Source organism: Dipodomys spectabilis, unplaced genomic scaffold (assembly GCF_019054845.1).
Source record: "Dipodomys spectabilis isolate Male_0828 unplaced genomic scaffold, ASM1905484v1 ptg000019l, whole genome shotgun sequence".
NCBI lineage: Eukaryota > Metazoa > Chordata > Mammalia > Rodentia > Heteromyidae > Dipodomys > Dipodomys spectabilis.
The window spans coordinates 15,673,479-15,692,913 of NW_024870696.1; the positions used below are offsets into that span (position 1 = coordinate 15,673,479).

Sequence of the window (19,435 nt, forward strand, 5' to 3'; positions counted from 1 at the left end):
GCCTTGGTCAGCACACCAGATCACATATTCTAGAGCTGTGCCCTAGAGCCACTGGGAAGACTTGTTAAGAGTGCAGGTTCTTATTCAGTGAGCTACAGAGAAGCCAGGGACACTACCCATCTACAAGCTTCCAGGTCCTGCTTTGGTCTAGGAATGTCACCACAAGATATAAAGGAAACAGGAGTATAAAGGAAATAGGTTTGGAAGTCAGAACACGTGGGTTCAAATTCTGACTGTCCCACTTATTCTGTGACATTAGGACAGATAACTTCCATTGCTTTCCCTTTCAACCTGTTTCATTCAGTAGCCGTGAGGAAATGACTACTTGAATGACTTCACAGAATGCCAGACTTCATCACTGTCATAAGAAGAGTGTGAAAAGCTGCAGGTAAACATCTGCGCAGGGAGCCTGCAGTGCTGGGCTTGGGGTCCATTTGTGGATAATTGTATGTCATTTCTGTGTGTATTGATTCCCGGTGGTGGCAGGTGCTATCACATTGATTTGGATTTGCTCTGGGAGAAGTGGGGAAAATACTGGAAAAGTTCTGAGCTTCAGAGTGACGAAATCTAACGGGGGTTGCAAAGGGGCAACAGTCCCTGACTGTCAGGGACTCCGAGGAAGTATGTGGAGGGAGAGAAAGGCGACCGTTGTTTTCTACTGTCCCTTTAAATGTATTCAGAGCAGGTAAATTTGTTTCCTTCTTCTGGAGGAGCTTGTGATCAGGACACTCGGAGTCACACTCAGGTAATAAAGAGATGTAGGGTGCTTTCCACCAGAAAAGATGACAGAGGGTCTCAACTGACTTGGTCTTTATTCTTCAGAATCCTTCCTGGCCATTTTTCCTTTCTTTAAAAACAAAATTAAAAAAAAAGGCTACTGTGAGTTGTTACTCAAATGTATGTGCTTGTTTTAGAAATATTAGAAATGATCACTTAGTGCAGAGTGTAGAAGACCACTGCTGAGATTCTGGTGCCTGTCTTCCAAGTCTTTTCAGTTCACACACACACACACACACACACACACACACACACACTTTACCATAATCTAATTTCATAATTTTCTTGTTTTGGTCATAGGGCTTAAACTCAGGGCTAGGGCACTTTCCTTGAGCTTTTGTGATCAAGGCTAGTATTTACCACTTTGAGCCACAGCTCCATTTCCATTTTTGGGGGAATGATTAATTGGAGATAAGAATCTCGCCAGCTTTTCTGCTCTAGCTGGCTTTGAACCATGATCCTCAGCTTTCAGTCTCTTTAATAGCTAGTATTACAGGCATGAGCCACCAGTACCTGGCTGATTTTCTATTTAACATTCTGTTACCAACATCTCTTGATATCGTTAGTTATATTTTCAACAATATATTTTTCACTCTTAGTAGAATATTATTTTATCATTGGGTCATTAATGAACAAACAAATTTACCTACATTGTTTCCAGTTTTTTTTGTGTTTTGAGGGGCTGGGGCTTGAACTCAGGGCCTAGGAACTCTATTAGCTGTTTTGCTCAAGGCTGGTGCTCTACCATCAGAGCACAGATCTAACTTGTTTCCAGTTTGTAAATATAACCTATAAACAAGTGGCTTTTTAATTTTTTATGGTAACATCTTGGTATGAATCTGCCATTTGTGTGTGTGTGTGTGTGTGTGTGTGTGTGTGTGTGTGTGTGTGTGTGTGTGTGTGTTTTGCTGTTGGTGGTTGTGGGGCCTGAACTCTGGGCCTGGGCGCTGTCCCTCAGCTCTTCAGCTCAAGGCTAGCGCTCTACCACTTGAGCCACAGCGCCACTTCCGGCTTTTTTTCTTTTTGCTTATGTGGTGCTGAGGAATCGAACCCAGGGCCTCCTGCATGCAAGGCAATCATTCTACCACTGAGCCACCTTCCTAGCCCTGTGTGTGTGTGTGTGTGTGTGTGTGTGTGTGTGTGTGTGTTAAGGTAGCTGATAGTGCCAGAATAGACTTCCTCCAGAGTTGCTTTCTCTGCACAAATTCATAGCCATTTCAAACAAAGTGCTTTTGGTCATCACTTTTAAAAGCTGCTATTGACAAAGAGACAAATCACCTTTGAAGTAATCAGGGAGCAGACTCTGGAGGCTCCAGGGAGTCCCAGAGCCGCCAGAGCAGCAGCTCTGAGGATGCTTGTCTAGCCCATTCACGTGGAGACTCATCACGCCTTTGAGTGGAAGAGGGGCTGGTAGAGACTGAGTGTGAATGGTGGCCACCTGAGCACAGTCTCACCCACGCCCAGGGGTGGAGCTGAGGCCTGTCACCCGGGGGGGGGGGGGGGGGGTTGGCGTCAGAGAACACTATGCCAGTGCTCATGACAGTGATGTGAACAAGTGACCCCTGTGACCTCCTCCTGGGCGCAGCCTTAGCCTCTCTAATTGCTCCACAATGACTCTGGGAACACAGGAGTCAGGGCCTGGGGTGGTGGCACCTGTGGTGGGTGAGCTGGGTGGAGCCATTTGCTCCTTACACTGTCATCTTTGGACGCTGAGGTCACAGGTGTGCGATGCCCAGGTAACAAGGACTCAGCTCTGTTCTTTGAGCAGCAGTCCCTAGTCCCAGCGCACACGGGCGCTTCCTGTTAGAGCTGCACATTTCCCCTTTTCAAAACAGCTGTTAGTTGTTGCCTATTTGTGTTTTCAACCCTAGGGTTCAATGCAGAACCTTGTATTTACTATACAGGTGCTTACCACTTGAGCCATGCCATCAGCCTTTACTTGTTTATGTTTAGAATTAAAGTAGAACAAAAATGATTTTGCTGCAGGCCTTGGCATGACTGGAGTCAGCCAAGGTGTCAGAAAGCCAGGCTGCAGCTGAAGGCCTTCAGGCCAAGGGACAAGGCAGGCTGGTCATTATCATCACAGTAGGGTCTTATTGTTCTGATTCATTGTTCTGGGCATTGAACCTGCAAGTTCTTGCTTAGCAAGCAAGCTCTCTACCGTTTGTGCTAAACCTTCAGCTTTTGTTGTCATCTTCTTCTTCTTCTTTCCTTCTCTTCCTCCTTCTCCTCTCCCTCCTCTTCCTCTTCCTCCTCCTCCTGCTCCTCTTCCTTCTTTGCCATTATCCTTAAGTAGTTGTACAAAGAAGTTATCACACAAATCAGTTTATGTGTACAACCTCCTCCTCTCTTCCCCTTTTTCCTCCTCTCCTCCTCTTCTTTCCTTCTCTTCCTCCTCTTTTCTTAAGGTCTTTTTTATTTTTAAGGTCTTGTTAACTTTGCTCAGGAGAGCCTCAGATTTACAATCCTGCCTCTGTTTTCTGAGTACTTAAAATTATAGCTGTGTCCACATCAAGCCCAAAGGAAGTACTTTGTTGTTGTTGTTGTTGTTTAATTGAATCTCCAGCTGTCAATCTTGGAGGTCAAGTCTCTCTACATCCCCAGTCCAAGTCCCAGGGAAAGAGGTTCTTGGGGACGCTTTGTCTGGAATGTCCATCTGAGTCCAGTCCACTGGGTCTTAGATGTGTTGAGGAAGGCGTGTCATGTAGCAAGGAAAGAAGAAGAGACAAGGTTAAGTAGCGCTCTGTTCCAGAGGAAGTGACATTGGGAGCTACAGAAAAAGAGCAAACGCATCAGCAAAGCTGGTCCACAGAGTGTCCCAGGGACAGCCGCTGTGGCTCCCTGCATCCCTGTATCCTTTCCAAGGGCACACACAGCGTCTGTTTGACAGCCAGGAAACCTGTCCCTTCACCACACACCTCCTTGTGTTGCCTCTGAGCCAGGCGACGGTGGTGGGGCAGGAGCACCTGGACGTGGGTCCAGGGATGGGCGGCAGAACCGCTGCCTCATCCTCGCACCGTGAGAACAGCTGTTGCGCAAGACCGCACCCAAAGCAGCTGCTCATGATAACCCTTCCGAGTCCTCAAAACTGATGTCTTAGGTTGGGAGAGAACATCTCACCCCATGGGTCAACTGGAGCAAGAAACCCAATCACACATGCGCACTTCCCGCCATGATGTTGGTTGGACATCTGGATGGTCGTGGAGCTGTCATAGGATCTCCCCAAGGCCTGCTCGCTCCTGGAGGAGACCCCTGCTGCTCCCCTGGGACCGGAGAGGCACATCTACAGGGGCACAGGACTGGGTCAAGAGGGCAGATATGTGAATCCCACAGGCTGGGCATCAAGTCTGACATACTGCATTTCCTGAGCATCTAAGCAAGGAGAGGGCCTGAGAAGGAGGAGGAGGAGGAGAAGGAGAAGGAGGAAGAGAAAGAGGAGGAAGAAGAGGAAGATGATGAGGAGGGGGAGGAGGAAGAAGAGGAGGTGGAGGAAGAAGAGGAGGAGGAGAAGAGAAGGAGGAAAAAGAAGAGGAGGAGGAGGAGGAGGAAGAAGAGGAGGAAGAGGAGGAGGAGAAGAGGAGGAGGAAAAAGAAGAGGAGGAGGAGGAAGAGGAGGAGGAGGAAGAAGAGGAGAAAGAGGAGGAGGAGGAAGAAGAAGAGGAAGAGAAAGGAAGAAGAAGAAGAAGAGGAAGAAGAAGTGAGCCTTGCCTCTAGAAACACAGACCATGTGTGCAGAGGAGAGATATACATGGATCAGGAAGGATGAGGACATGGGAAATGTCTGCCAATGGGCAATGACCTAGTCACCGGCTATCTGAGTTGTTGTGTGGAGACACAGTGGAGGTAAGAAAAGAGAATGAGGTGAGTGAGGCGAGAAGGTGGGAAGACTGAAGGCTGAGTGGAGCAGACAGACAAGAATGGGGAACCAGTTCCGAAACGCGAGATCATACACAGAGCAGAATGAGTCTTGCCTGTCGCAGTGGGCACTGGGAGTGTGTGCACAGCAGGCTGGAGAGGAAATCAGCGGCTGGGATGGACTGTCTGGCAAGAGCCGCCACATGGATTTCAGGCGGAGAGACCACCAGGGCTGGGAGGAATGGGGTGAGAGCTGTTGCAAGTAATCTGAGGTCCAGATACTCACAGTAGGGTGTATCTGGAGCTGGGAGATGAGGCAGTAGACGTTGAAAGGTTATGAAGATTGCACTGCTGGGCTTGGACTGCTGGGATGGAGGTGGGAAATGGCAAGCTTGAAGGAGGAAATGGCACCCGCGTCAGAAATAGGAAATGTTTCCCCCATCTGTACAACCACACGTGCATCAACGGCCAAAGTATGGGCTTATCAATGAATTCGATGTAGCCTCTGCCCCTAAGGAGCTGCGTTCTCTTCTCCCAGTCTCAGCTCGGGTAGAAAAGCCTTAAGAGCCAACAAAGACCATGAAGGCTAGAGCTCAGTAGCAGAAAGTAAGATCTGTTGCTCATTGTACCAAAGACCTTGTCTATGACAGGGGTGCTGTTAGAGGAGGTGACAGAGGGGTATGTAGAAGGACGTAGACGGAAGGACATTTCGCTGCCAGCCCTGCTACCTTGAAGGTACTTTTACCTCATCTCAGAAATCCTCAAAACAGCCCTAAGATCTCTGGGAGAGGAGTGCAGGGACCAGCTGCCCAGGGTGCGCCCTGAGCTCTCTGGCGCTCCAGGTTTCCTCCTGGCTGTCAGACCCAGGACACCAGGTGTGGACAGGCAGACAGATGGGCTGAAGAAAGCCCTGCTGGAGAAGGAAACCCAGCCTTTGCTGCTCCAGCTGTCTGAAAGCTGAACAAGGACGAAGGTCCCTGTCAGGACGTTGGGCAGAGATGGGATTATGGGGCACAGATGTGGAGTCTATTTTGGGATGTGTTGAGTTAGACAGGCTTGAGCGGTCCCAGAGACACAGGGAGATCTAAGCGGGAGGAGAGGTCGGGCTTGAGTCCAAAGCTTGAGGTCACCTGCCAGAGACAATGAACTTGAGACCTGTTCAAGTTCATTCTTCTTAAGAGCCAGGTTTGCACTCGCTCCTCTCAAACCAATTTCTATTCCCATCTCAGCCAGCTCCTCTGGTAGGAATAATAAGCGGGTAGATAAATGTTAATGAGCACAGGAATAGGAGAAACATTTCTAATTAATCAAGTTATGATTATGTACACCTAATCAAAACTATTATTATTATTGTGGGCATGAAGGACAGGACCTTGGGTGCCTTGGGTTTCAGGGTCACATGAGCTTTCTCTTGAGTTCCACATGAGTCTTCTTTTCCCTGTTAATGAATGAATCTAGACTTGGCCAGGAGGGTCTTCATTAATTTGCCTTTGATCTTCTGATCCTTGAGGGCTGACAGTGATTGGATGGTACATGGTCATTCACTGAACAGCGAGTTCATTCCGGGGCCCCAGTGTGAAGAGAGAGACTTGATTTCTATCTTAGGTCTTCCAGAAGCAGAGCCCTAGAAACAGTGAAGAAACAGGGAAAGCTTAGCTGTTGTCCGTATTGAAGATGTAGCCTGAATGTTCTTGTGCTTCCAAAATTACACATGCAGAAACCCAAGGGGATGTATTAGCAAGTAGCGCCTTGGGGAGGTGATTATACCTTCAGGCCGAGTTCTCGTGAATGAGCTAGTTCCCTATTAAGAGAGACCCTTCCCCTTCTGTCGTGTGAGGATGGGAAGGAGTCTCCATCTATGAACCAGGAAACAGGCCCTCACTTGATGATTTTGGGTGCTTTCTTCTTGTACTGTGGGAAACAGATTGGTTGTTTACGAGCCATTTAGTGTGTTGTAGTATTCTTATAGTAGCCCAAATTGACCAAGACACTGGAGGAGTAATGAAAAGAAACAAATCAGGGGGCCAGGAATGGTGCTCACACTTGTAATCCCAGTTACTTGGTAGGTGGAAATAGAAGGATCAAAGTTTGAGGCCAGCCTGGACAAAAATTTGTGAGATCTGTTCTCAAAGAACAAGAGAGGCATGGAGGTACAGGCCTAGAATCCTAACATATGCAAGAGGTGGAGGTGGCAGAATTGTAGTCAGAAGCCAGTTTGGGCAAAAAGCATGAGACTCAGCCTGAAAAGTAACAAAGCAAAGAGAACTTGAGGCATGGTTTAAGTGGTAGGCCTAACAAGTGTTTGGCACTGAGTTCAAATCTCTGCATCGTCAAAAAAGATTAAGGCTGGCAAAACAGGAGTCAAGGGAGTCCAGAAATACAAAAAGGCTTGCTAACCAGGGTCAAAAACAGGGACTAGCCAGAATAATCCTACTAGAGGAGGATGAATGGAAGGCTGGGCTGTCTGGAGGTGATTGGCTTCCTTTCAGGAGAAAAGCAGCGCAGAGGCCAGCTTCAAAATGGCATCCTTACATCTCAGTTCCCGAGTAGCTAGTACTACAGGACTGAGCCACTTGTGCCAGTCTTTATGTCTTTTAAACATGAAATAAGTGTACAGGAAGGAGATGTGCACATTATCCATTGATGTGTATCAAGCTACTTCAAAACTTAGTAATATAAACCTAGTTACTATGTCACAGTTTGTCTTGGATTTGGGAGCAGCAGCTAAGTGAGTCACCATGGCCCAGGGTCTGCCCTGAGGCTCAGTCAACAGATCAGCTGGGCTGTGATCATTTCTGGCTTGATTAGGGCTGGAGGATCTATTTCTAATAGGGTGTCCTCAAATGACTCTTGGGAGGTGTGGTCTCTCATCATCAGTCATCAGCCTCTTCACAGGACTGTTTTGATGGTTTTACCACATGACGGCTGGCTTCACCCAGATGGAAGCCATTGTCATTTATGACTCAGAAGGAAGGTAGCTCTGTGGTAGAGTGGTTGCCTTGCATACATGAAGCCTTGGGTTCGATTCCTCAGTACCACATACACAAAAAGCAGGAAGTGGTGCCATGGCTCAAATGGTAAAGTGCTAGTCTTGAGCTGAAGAGCTGAGGGACAGCGCCCAGGCCCAGAGTTCAGGCCCCATGACCGACAAAAAAAAAAAAAGTAAAGCACATAATGTCTGATTCATTAGTTCCCATGTTAAGTTCACACTCAGGAATTGGGTTCTCTGTGTGTGTGAGTGTGTGTGTGTATGTGTGTGTGTGTGTGTGTGTGCATGCTTTTTGCTCAAGGCACATGCTCTACCCCTTGAGTCACAGCTCCACTTCCAGCTTTCCTGGTAGTTCATTGGAGATGAGTCTCATGAGCTTCCCTGTCTGGGCTGTCTTTGAATCACAATCCTGGCATTACAGGTGTGAGCTACCAGTGACCAGCTGGAATTGGGTTTTCAAGGAAATAGTAGTAAGAGTAGCAAAGAGTCTTGTGAAACTATTTAAAAACTATCACCCACAAAACAGGGCAGCATTTCCAGGTTGGGAAGTTTGGTAGTTTGATGAGAAAGACAGGGTCTGAGAGGTCCGCTGTGGTAGGCAGAATAATGTCTTCCCAAAAAAGCTGCGTTCTAATTCCCCGAACCTATGACTATGTTATATGGCAAGTAAGAATTTTAGGTTGCTAATCATTTGAGCTTAAAATAAGAACATCATTCTAGATTAACCAGGTGGATTCAGTGTAGTCACAAAGGCCTTGAAAAGTGTGAACAAGAGACAAAAACTCAGTGTCAGAGTGGTGCAGTATATGTGGAAGACTTCACTGGCCATTGCTGGCTTTGAAGATGGGAAGGGGCAATTAGCCAAGGAATGTAGGCATCCTACTGAGTCTGGGAAGAGCAAAGAAGCTGCTTCTCCTCAAGTCTCCAGAAAGAAAGTTGTCCTTTGTGATAGTATCTGAGCTTTGGCCCAGTGAGATGACCCATTTCTTGTTGTCCTCTAAGCCATTAAACTGTGGTAAACCCATTATAGTAATAATAGGGAATGAATACAGGGATAGATTCATTCATTTTTCTCTCATTCCTCATCTATTTCTGTTCTTAGTAAAGGCTTATGATTATTTTACTTATGCTTTATTGATGTTTGTTGTCTCTTCTTTAAAACCATAAGCTCCCTGACATTGTGATATTGTCTTTTTTGTGTTCTTAAAACATATATTTGCCGAGAAGGTGGCTCAGTGGTAGAGTGCTTGCCTTGCATGCATGGGCCCCTGGGTTCGATTCCTCAGCACCACATAGCCAGAAAAGGCCAGAAGGCACTGTTGCTCGAGTGGTAGAGTGCTAGCCTGGAACTGAAGAGCTGAGGGACAATGTCTAAGTCCAGAGTTCAGGCCCAATGACTGACAAAAACAAAAAAACAAAAACAACAAAAAAAGCCCCATCTATGGGAAGTACAAAATGCATTGCTCATTACTATATGTTGTGGTTTGGATATGAAGTGTCTCCACAAAAGGCTTGCAAGGTTGGCTCCCCAGCTGGTGGTACTATTTTAGGAGGTTCTGAAAGTAGCCCAGTTGAAGATAGTGCCTGATGTGGAGGCTGTAACATAGCCCCAACTTTTCTCCATCTCTCTGCTTCCTATTGGCTATGGCATGACGAGCCACCGCTGCCACATCCTCCTGCCGCCATGTTGGTTCTGCCCAAGCTCAAAGGCCCAACTAAGTAATCACGGGCTGATTCCTTTGAAATGGAGAGCTAAAATAAATGTTTCCTCCCTTAAAGCATCTCTCAGTTTTGGCCAGGGCTACATAAAAGTAACATACACGATGTCACTATTAAGAATTAGATTGTCTCAAAGTGGAGGCAGTCAACTTAGGAAAGAAGTGAAACAAGAGCTGGTGTGAATGAATGATTCTTCCTCCTCAAACTGAAGTCAAAGAACCACATCCATGGCAGGATAGTTTATTGAAATACTATTTATTCTGTCTTTCTTGTGATTTCAAATTAGTAGCCAGCTTCATTTCCTTACGGTTGGGGACTCCTAGCCAGACCAGTGGGAGATTTGTAGCCACTGGCTCATCTCCAACTTGTAAAAGTCTAAGGCCTTTGAAGGGTTATTGCTCCTTTGGGGTGGAGGGAGGGAGAGAAGTCTTTTAGAGGTAAGGAAGATGGACCCTCGGAACCGAAGGAGGCCCCCAAGTTTTATGGTTAGCGGAGATCTGCATCCTGTTTGATGATAAGGCCTCCAGGAGGAGGAGGGCAGGTCAGACCTGAGACTTGAAAGTTCTATGAATTATCCATGAAGCCCAGGCCCTGCACACATTTCAGTAGTCAAGAATGTGGAGGAATTGGGGAGGATAGTGGGAAGTCTCTCCTGAGATGACACAAAATGGCACCCAGTATCTTCCGGGGAATACTGTTAAAACCAAATGGAAGGAGAGGGGGAGAGAGAAGGGTATGTATGTTGGAGGAGAAAACCCTAGAATAACCAAGATGGAATGTCTCTATACCATCCAGAAGAGAGGAAGACAGGCTGGAATCTGAAATCTACTGATTTTGAAGAAAGAAAAAAAAAGTCCACATTATGACCTAGTATTCAAAATGGTGACACTCTTTGGCTTTAAAGGAAGATGTTTAATGTCCGGGGAGGTCTGGGCAGGGCTGGTATTTAAGAAGGCAACAACAGGCCCTTCACCGTGCGGCTTCGGGAGTGGGGAAGAGGATGAAGCAGAGCTGCTGGTAGGTGCTGTGGCTGAGCTAGGTTGGAAGCACGTACTCCATCTCATCGGGGCTGAGGTACAGGTAAATCAGAAGGCAGCTCCAGATGCCAAGGGAGAAAAGGGCGCCCAGACCGGGTGTGAAAGTTTCCTGCTAGGTGGGAGAAAGGCAGGAACCTGAGGCTAGGACAGATCTATCGCTGGGGCTGGGGGGGACCCCCCTCCCCCCATGGGAGCCCCAGGGCAGCAGCCTTAGGCTTATCCTCCCAAGTCCTCCTTCTTGGAGCCACATTCTCTATGACAGGGTGGTTGTACTGCATGGCACAGTCCACTGGTGGTCCCTACTTCCTGTATAACCACATGTTGGGGGAGCTTTGCTAGACAGGCCACTAGAGCATGTGAGGCCCTCTGGGAAAACAAAGACACCCAACTGGGAGACCTTGTATGGATCTACCTACCCCTGATTGTAGTTGGTCTTTAGAGCACACAACAAACATTTCTCCTGCAGAGGACAGAAACGGCACAAGAAAGATCATTTTCCCCTGGTCCAAGATGGCCAGCCTGCTGGGCCCCTCATCGAGCCTCGCTATAGGAAAGGACAGAATAATACAGTGGAACTTGGGAGCAGGCAAATCCGGGGATGACCTACATGATCATGGCTTAGGAAGCTCCACAATCTAGAAAGCAAGGTGGGTAAGGAAGGCTCCAGACTAGGGAGGCATCCCAGGGCCAGCAGTGGGTGGCACGGCCCCTTCAACAGCACAGGTTGAAAGAAGAGGCGCCCAGGGCTCAGTACCAGGCCTGGCAGGGTGCAGGGTTCACTTACACAGCAGCTCCTGCACTGGTGCAGAGACTCCAGTGGGTCCTTCTTAGATTTTTGGGAGGCCATCATCTTGTAAAAGCTCAGTGGGGCTCTTTCTTCCATCTTCCTGTGCCTGTGCTGAGAGTCTATGTCGATGTTTCCCGTTAGTTCTTGGTGTTCCTTGGCTCGTCTTTGGAGGGGTCTAGGGGTTAGGGAGGGACCGAGAGTTGGGGAAGCCAGAAGACTTTGACTCCAAGCCATTGGAGCCACAACAAGTCTTGGAGGAATCTGAGTGTCCCTTGAACCCAGAGGGATTTGGCAGGGTGGGAGGACACTCTTGAGGAATGAGGAGAGAGAGGTGCAGTTGCTACTTACAGCTTGTTGTTCTGTATGTTTATTAAGACATCCATCTTTTCATCCATATCCTTTTGCATTTCCTTCAAGAGAAAATGATGAGTTTTCTTTTTCAAATTTGTATTATTATAAATCCTGTGCTGATTTTTTTTGGTATATTTATACTGGCTTTTCCAATGATTCTTTTTTTTTTTTTTCATTGGGAAAATACTGTTGGCTTTTCCAATTATTCTTATGCGTTAAATTAGGAGAGTAGAATCTTAACTGCAAGAATTTTTGAGATTTCTGATGACACTTGCCAATGAGTCCATCCCATTTTTGAACAAATTTACACTCTGATTCCTACTTTAAGAACATTTCCATCTGGTGTTTGTTTGTTTATTTAATGCAAGTACTAGGGCTTAAATTCAGGGCATTAGTGCTGTCCCTTAGTTTGTTTATTTGATTGTTTTTTCTGCTCAAGGTTGGGACTCTTCCACTTTAGTCATTCCCCTTTCCCCCACATCGACACATACACACTTTGTCTTTCTGCTAGTTATTTGAGAGGGATTTGTTCTCCTGAGCTGGCTTTAAACCACAAGCCTCAGTCTCAGCCTCTCAAGGAGTTAGAATTGCAGGTGTGAGCCACCAACACACAGCCAATGTAATTCTTTTTAAAACACTTTTCTATATAGTTAAATATTTAAGTGAATAGCTTCTGTGTGGTTTTACTTATACATTGAACAATAAATACTACCAAAAACATCATAACAGTTTTCATTAAGTCACTTTACAGATTCTTTCTGTTTATAGGGCTAACTGGTCTGTATTTTTCTCATATAGCCAAAGCAGTGTTCTGAATATCATTATATAATCTTTTCCTTCTCCCTGATATTTTTTTTATCAGAGCTAAAATTTTAGAGAACTCCCTAGAAGTGCGTGGAGCATGCACTGGAGTCACCTGGGAAGATGTGAATGCTTTTGGTGCTTGGCCCTCATCTCTGAAGCTCTCCCTTGCTTTTCTGGGCTGCGGGTCAGGGAAGGGCTCTGTTGGATATGAAGTCTTTGGGGCTTTTCTGCCCAGATTGGTCTCAAACCACTCTCATCCTAATCTCCAGATGTGGGCCCCTGGCACTCAGCTTGTTTTGCAATCCTCCCAAGGAATCTTCTTCTCTGACAGAGAAGCTGTCCTCAGTACTATAGATCACACATTCAGATGCCTCTATTTGTCTTATGACAAATCAGTTTGTACCACCCTGGTTTGATAACTGTGACTTTGTCATGAAATTAACTATTTGGTAAGGCTAGAATCTCCTTAAAGCTCTTGAAATTAAAAATTAAACCTAACTTTATTATTATTATCTTATTATGGTGTTTTATCAGAGGCGTTACCATTTTATACATGAGGAATGAGTACACCTCTTTTTGGGCAATGCTACCCCTTTCCTTTGCTTTCCCCACAAACTCTTGAAAGTTTTATAGCTAATGCTCGTTTCTGTTTCTGTGTCAGAAGATCTCAAACTTTCAGCCAAATAAGTTGGCCAAAGTTCCCCGAACCCAGAGACCAACAGGAATGTAGGCTACATTTCCTTTCTACTATCACAGGTGATTCTGAAACACTCAAGTTGGTGAACCTCTGTTCTGGATTCCAGATTATCCTCCCAGTGGTGTGTGTGTGTATGTGCGCGCACATGTGTATGCACACACCAGGCTTGGTACTTGAACTCAGAGCCCTGAGTTTTTTTGCTCTACCACTTGAGCCACAGCTCCACTTTCCAACTGTTTGGAAATTTATTGGAAATACAACTCTCACATGCTTTCCTGCCTAGGCTACCTTTGAATTGTGATCCTCATATTTCAGCCTCTTGAGTAGCTAGGATTGCAGGCGTGAGCCACCAGTGCCTGGCTTCTTTCTTTCTTTTTTTATTTAGAAAGACTCCTATAGGCCCTTCAATTTGCACAAGTTTAGTTTTCAACTTGCACAAACTTCCAAGGCTCAGCTGAAGACTCCCTTTCTAAGAACATCTCTGTTAGGTTTCCTGAGTCACTACCCACTAATTACTGACAGTCTGCATTTTAGCTGGCAGTGACTGTGCAGGTCTCCCAAGAGGAGACCTGGAGAGCAACGTCTGGCTTTTTTTTTTTTTGGGTCCGGTCGTGGGGCCTGAACTCTGGGCCTGGGCGCTGGCCCTCAGCTCTTCAGCTCAAGGCTAGCGCTCTACCACTTGAGCCACAGCACCACTTCTGGCTTTTTTCTTTTTGCTTATGTGGTGCTGAAGAATCGAACCCAGGGCCTCATGCATGCAAGGCAAGCGCTCTACCACTGAGCCACCTTCCCAGCCCGGTCTGGCATCTCTTGACCAGTTTTTGGTCTGATACTCTGGTCCATGGAAGGCAGGAAGGAAAAGCTTACCCTCATAATTTCCACGAATTCTTGAAGTTTATCAAAATCCTTGTCCATTATATCCTTAATCTAATGAGGAAGGAAAAGCACACAGGGTGTGTTAGTGGGAGCCATTTTGGGATCTTGGGCGCATTTTAAATCAAGGGCAGCAGCCACAGCACAGGAATCTACTAACAGTGTCCTGTAAAAGCTACTGTAGGGACTCGGGCACACCAGTCATCAAGCCACTCCCACCAGCATGGCTTAGACAGAGCCACTGCTAGGCATCAGGGTGGAGTGCATGCCGTCAGACAGGCTGTTCAGTGATACCTTCTTGCTTGGTGATTCCCTTGTTCTCTAAGTGGCCGGAGGCAGCTACAACCCTGGGACAAGGGAGTTCTTGCTATGCAGCTGGCTCGTGGGAGGTGCGTGAGGAGGGCGCAGTTAGCCCTGATTTGCCTCCCTGCCAAGTCAGCCAATCTCCCTCCGCCTTATCACTGCGGTTACACCACCCCAACCATAACACCTTAAGATCAAGTCACTCGAAAACTGAGTTTAAGCAGCACCCAAATTAAAAACAAAAATATACCTAAGCTGCCCAACACTCAAAAGGAGGTTGAGGCTGAATTTAGTTTGATTGCAATTCCTGATTTTCTTCACTATTGGATAAATATAGATACGTTAACTTCATAGTACTGGGGGTGGAATCCAGACCTGGAGCTTGCTAAACAAGCGTTCTACCACTTAAACCACACCTTTCCTCTGCTAGACTTTATTTTTTCTTTTCATTTTACTTTCAGCTTGGCTAACTTGGCCTGGGTTGCCTGTGAGCTGGGAGCTTCCTGTTTGCTAAGATGCTGGGATTGCAGGTGTGTGCCACTACTCCATAGTGCATTTTTCTTGAGCCGTGCTTTCCCACCACGGTATTCGAGCTTTGTCCCATTACCTGTTTAATCTCCTCCATTTTTTCTTTGAGTTCTTCCCTCACCTCCCTGAGTTCGTTCTGAGGAGATAATGTGGGAGAGAGAAGGAGTGAAGATGAAGAAATATCTTGGATGGGGTGGAAAGGGCATGGAACATGGCCATAACAGACACACACCTCCCTGAGGAGGGAAGAAGGGCGCCATTATGACAGAGGGACCAGGGGACCTGCTGGCATTATGGGCCTCCTGATGGGAAACCAAAGGAGCAGACCATCACTTCTTCTGATGTCCTGCCCCTTAAGCCCACTCTGAATCTAGAAATAGCAGACAAGTCCTGATCGGTAATCTTCTAAAACGTCAATGTCCTAAATGACAAGAACTGTTGCTGATTATAGGAGAAGAAAGTGACACGTCAGCACAGATTAGCTCCTGGGCCAGAAAACAAAAAAAACAAGTTCTGTCTTGTCTTTTCATTATGAAAAACCATGCATGCGGCAGTGGTAAAATGAGAATAAGGGATCCAGATGACCGTGGTTGGCTGATTTCCTGATTTTGATCATTGCACTGTGGGCATGTTGAGAATTTTTTTTTCAAAGGAAATAAATGGACACTGAGAATTTGGAGAACACGTACATCAAGTGGTTCAGAAAATTCAGTCAGCCATCCCTTGCTGCCCATGGAGGACGGCTTCTGTGACCTGCCCTGTACCCTATGCAGGTCCGTGACCTGCCCTGTACCCCATGCAGGGCAGTGGGAGGGGAGCCTCAGATGGAGAGAAACAGTCAGATGCCTGCCCAGGCATAGGCCGCTGTTCCGCAGTGTCTGAGGGGTCTTGTTCCAGGACCCCCCAGCAAGTGTCCAATGTTGCAGATACTACATCCTGATATTAAATCATGTCACACTTATATATGATGTGTACATGAACTTTCATATATTTTTTCCCAAATATTTTCTATTTGAGGTTAGCTGAAGATAGGGAGCACATGGATATAAAGGGCTGTGTGTGTGTGTGTGTGTGTGTGTGTGTGTGTGTGTGTGTGTGTGTGTGTGCATGCTCACATGTAAGGGGAGGGAGGGAGGAAGGAGAGGGAGTGGGGAAGAATAAAACAATCATAGCAGAACAGTGGGCTGGGAAGGTGGCTCAGTGGTAGAGCGCTTGCCTTGCATTCATGAGGCCCTGGGTTTGATTCATCAGCACCACATAAGCAGAAAAAGCCGGAAGTGGCGCTGTGGCTCAAGTGGTAGGGCGCTAGGCTTGAGCTGAAGAGCTGAGGGACAGCGCCCAGGCCCAGAGTTCAGGCCCCATGACTGACCAAATAAATCAAAAAGCAAAAAACAAATAACAAACGGTAAGTAACATTTGGGAAATCTGGGTTCAGGGCATATTAGAATTCATCGTGTCACTTTTCTGTAAATCTGCAATTGTTTCAAAATAAAATATATTTAAAGAAAAAGACCTAAAGAGAAACCAGATGCCCGAGGCTCATGCGTATAATCCTGGCTACTCAGGAGGCTGAGATCTGAGGATCATGGTTCAAAGCCAGTCCAGGCAGGAAAGTTCCTGAGACTCATCTCCAATTAACTACCAGAAAACCAGAAGTGGCACTGTGGCTCAAGTGGTAAAGCGCTCGCCTTGAGCTGAAGAGCTGAGGGACAGCGCCCAGGCCCAGAGTTGAAGCCCCACAACCAACCAAAAAAAAAAAAAAAAGACCCAGAGAGAATAAAGTTGCAGCGCCACAGGTGCCAGTGGGTCAGTGGGTGTGTTCCCGGGAAGCTGTGCAGCGCATGCACATTTCACAAGAGTTAGCCGCCCCCAACACCGCGGCCTGCTCACTGACCTTTAGCTCCTGCGTCATCCCCTCCTTGGTGAACACACTGTCCTGTTTATTTCCTTTGCAATTATATGTCTGAGGCTTGAGAAAGAAACACAGAACATTGGAAATGACAGAGGTGGGCCGGCGTTGCAGGAAAACTCACAGTTTCTGTCCCTCCCTGGAGACAGGACACAGTGAAAGCTATGGCCTAGTCCCCTCTAGCCTCCTCCCTGAGTCCGTTCTTGTTCTGTTCCCCTCCTGGTCCACGGGGCCTCAGTTCTTTCTGCCTCTCGCCCTGCCAAGTTCATGTCTACTCGGGGCTCTGTGCTGCCTCCTCTTTGCTCATCTGCTCATCTAGCGTTCACTAAGGAAAGTCTTTCCCAGCCGCCTCACAGAAATCAGCCACCTCTCCCGTCTCCCAGCATCTGCTGGGCTCTTGGCAACCAGCTTGACCTTGTTGACCTTGAACCACAGACCTCCCCTCATCTCTGTCTCCCAAATAGCTGCCATTTCAGTCTTGAGCTACCTCAGCCAGTCTATTCGCAGCTTCTAACCTCAGCTCTCCTCTCTTCTAGCTGAGCCAACTTGGGGGAGTTACTTACTCCCATCTGAGCCTCCATTTGCTCATGTATAACGCCGAGGCCTTAATTATTTTTCCCTAAGATTATTTCTGAGTCTTAGACTTAACTAGTGAGACTTGCTGTAGCCCAGGGCTGCGAGTTTCCAGGAGGAGCTAGAGTATTACATCAAGGTATCCTTCTACCCCACCCTCTGAACCCCAAAGCCAGGCATGAACCCCACACCCCCTTTAAGCTGAAAGTCTACTTTGTGCTCAGAAAAGCTGGATTGGCCAGAGCATTTTCTGTGTCCTCCTGGCCCATCTTCCCCTCAGTAGGAGGTCAGAGTGCCCACACCGCCCCTCATTTACCGTTTTTTTCTTCATTTCTCCCCTCTTGGCTGACATGATGGAAGAGGCAAGGGTGTTCTTTACCTTCCCAACCACCCCACAACAACCTCCCAGGGACCAGCCACTGTCTTATGCAACTTACAGGCTGAGGTGAGGGAGGGTGACTACCTCTGGGGTAGAATCGCTGAGGTCACAATGCGCCAGGCCTCACAATGCAGGCTGCCTTGCATGTCTCGGCAGCTTGGGCCCCTCTGCTTTGCTACTGAGATGAGAGGCCCTGACCAGGTCCAAACGCCAAAGTCCTTCCTCCTGGAGCAGAAGCTGTTCACCTGGGGACAGGGGAGCGGGGTGGGGGCGACGCCCAGGCCTCATTTTGCTATGTGCTACTTTAAAACTGTAAAGTTCCTCTGACTAATGGCACAGTTCTCAAAGATCCCCCAGCCACAGGGTAGCTGGGCCCTTTCTCCACTTGTTCCCATACACCCTTCACAGGGCTGAGCAACCATGGTAAAAATGACTGACCCCACCATAATAGCTCTGAGATGTGATCAGCAGCACCTTCTCCTTCCCTCTTGCTTTGGCTTGAGCTCCTTTCAGACCTGCAGTGACCTTCACTTACAGTTCTGTACACTGACTTCCAGCTCAGCACAATATGTGAGCTCGGTGACCTGTGTATTAGGCAGTGGATCTAAAAGAATCAGGGTCTCAGTGTGAAACTGCCTTGTAAAGAAATAAGTGAGCTGGGTGTCAGTGGCTTATACCTATTATCCTAGCCAGCTACTCAGGAAATTGGGATCTGAAGATCATGGCTGAAATAAGTCCAGACAGGACAGCCCGTGAGAATCATCTCCAAGTAACCAGCCCCAACTGGAAGTGGAGCAGGGGCTCAAGTGGTAGGGTGCTAGCCTTAAAAATGAGAAAGCTGGGGCTGGGAAGGTGGCTCAGTGGTAGAGCGCTTGCCTTGCATGCATGAGGCCCTGGGTTCGATTCCTCAGCACCACATACGCAGAAAAGAAAAGCCGGAAGTGGGGCTGTGGCTCAAGTGGTAGAGCGCTAGCCTTGAGCTGAAGAGTTGAGGGACAGAGCTCAGGCCCAGAGTTCCGGACCCCCAAAAAAAAAAAAAAAAAAAAAGAGAAAGCTAAGGAATCACATCCAGGCCTGAGGACAAGTCCTAGTACCTAGAACCGGAAAAAGGGGTGGGGGGGAGGAAGGACAGAAGGTAGGAAGGGAAAGAAAGGAAGGAGAAAAGAAAGAAGAGAGAAAGAAACAAAGAAAAAGAAAGAAAAATAATTAATATATATTTGAATATATATATATATATATATGATTTATCATGTGGATAGAAATCTAATCATAGTGTTTGCCTTCTCTCAGTATTTACCATTCATTTCCCAAACATATCTCTGTTGTTATTGAATATCGTCCAGAAGGGCTGTGGTGAATCTGAGGGGGTGAGCCCCACTATTCTTGAGGGTTCTAGAACCTCTGGGACTAGGCTGAGGCAGCTCTGCAGTGTTGGACATTGTTTAGTACCAGTTTGTTATGGCGATGCCATTTTTGCCTGAAGAATGCCTAACCCCTTTCACAGCTTGTGCTGCGAAAACTAGGGCAAAGATCATGAGGCGCTCAAATATTCTGTCAGAGTTTGGGGAAACAGGGGTGCCCACAAAAGAGAGGAAGAGGCACCCGTGGGGCGTTCAAATCGATCTTTCAATTTCCTTTTCTTTATAAAGCTTCTAGATTTTCAGTTTTGTAAGAATAATGTTGGGGAGAATTGTTTCTTAATTGGTTGACTTACTGTTTTTTGTTTTTAAAGAAAGGAAAAGCTGGGTACTAGTGGCTCATGCCTGTAATCCTAGCTACTAAGAGGCTCATGGTTCAAAGCCAGCCCAGGCAGGAAGTCCAGGAGACTCATCTCCAATTAATCATCTGAAAATCA

At 47.0% G+C, this 19,435-nt stretch overlaps 1 protein-coding gene across 1 annotated transcript; it reads right to left on the reverse strand.

Annotated features, from left to right (window-relative positions):
* Positions 1-10,424: 10,424 nt before the first annotated feature.
* Positions 10,425-17,099, reverse strand: Tex35 (testis expressed 35). The gene is made up of 8 exons (XM_042674638.1): positions 16,983-17,099; positions 16,614-16,688; positions 14,799-14,855; positions 13,883-13,942; positions 11,512-11,573; positions 11,161-11,338; positions 10,793-10,836; positions 10,425-10,488 (listed from the first exon to the last, which is right to left on the reverse strand). The coding sequence occupies exons 1-8, from the start codon at positions 17,097-17,099 to the stop codon at positions 10,425-10,427; spliced, it is 657 nt and encodes a 218-aa protein (XP_042530572.1).
* Positions 17,100-19,435: the final 2,336 nt, after the last annotated feature.

Bases quoted from the DNA above. Each gene is read 5' to 3' on its own strand.
- Tex35 (XM_042674638.1), bottom strand. From the start codon at position 17,099: ATGGCAGCTATTTGGGAGACAGAGATGAGGGGAGGTCTGTGGTTCAAG. The intron at 16,689-16,982 runs GTGAGGCGGCTG...TTCTTTCTCAAG, and splicing joins GGGAGAGGTGGCTGATTTCT to CCTCAGACATATAATTGCAA. The intron at 11,339-11,511 runs GTAAGTAGCAAC...CCTAACCCCTAG, and splicing joins AACATACAGAACAACAAGCT to ACCCCTCCAAAGACGAGCCA.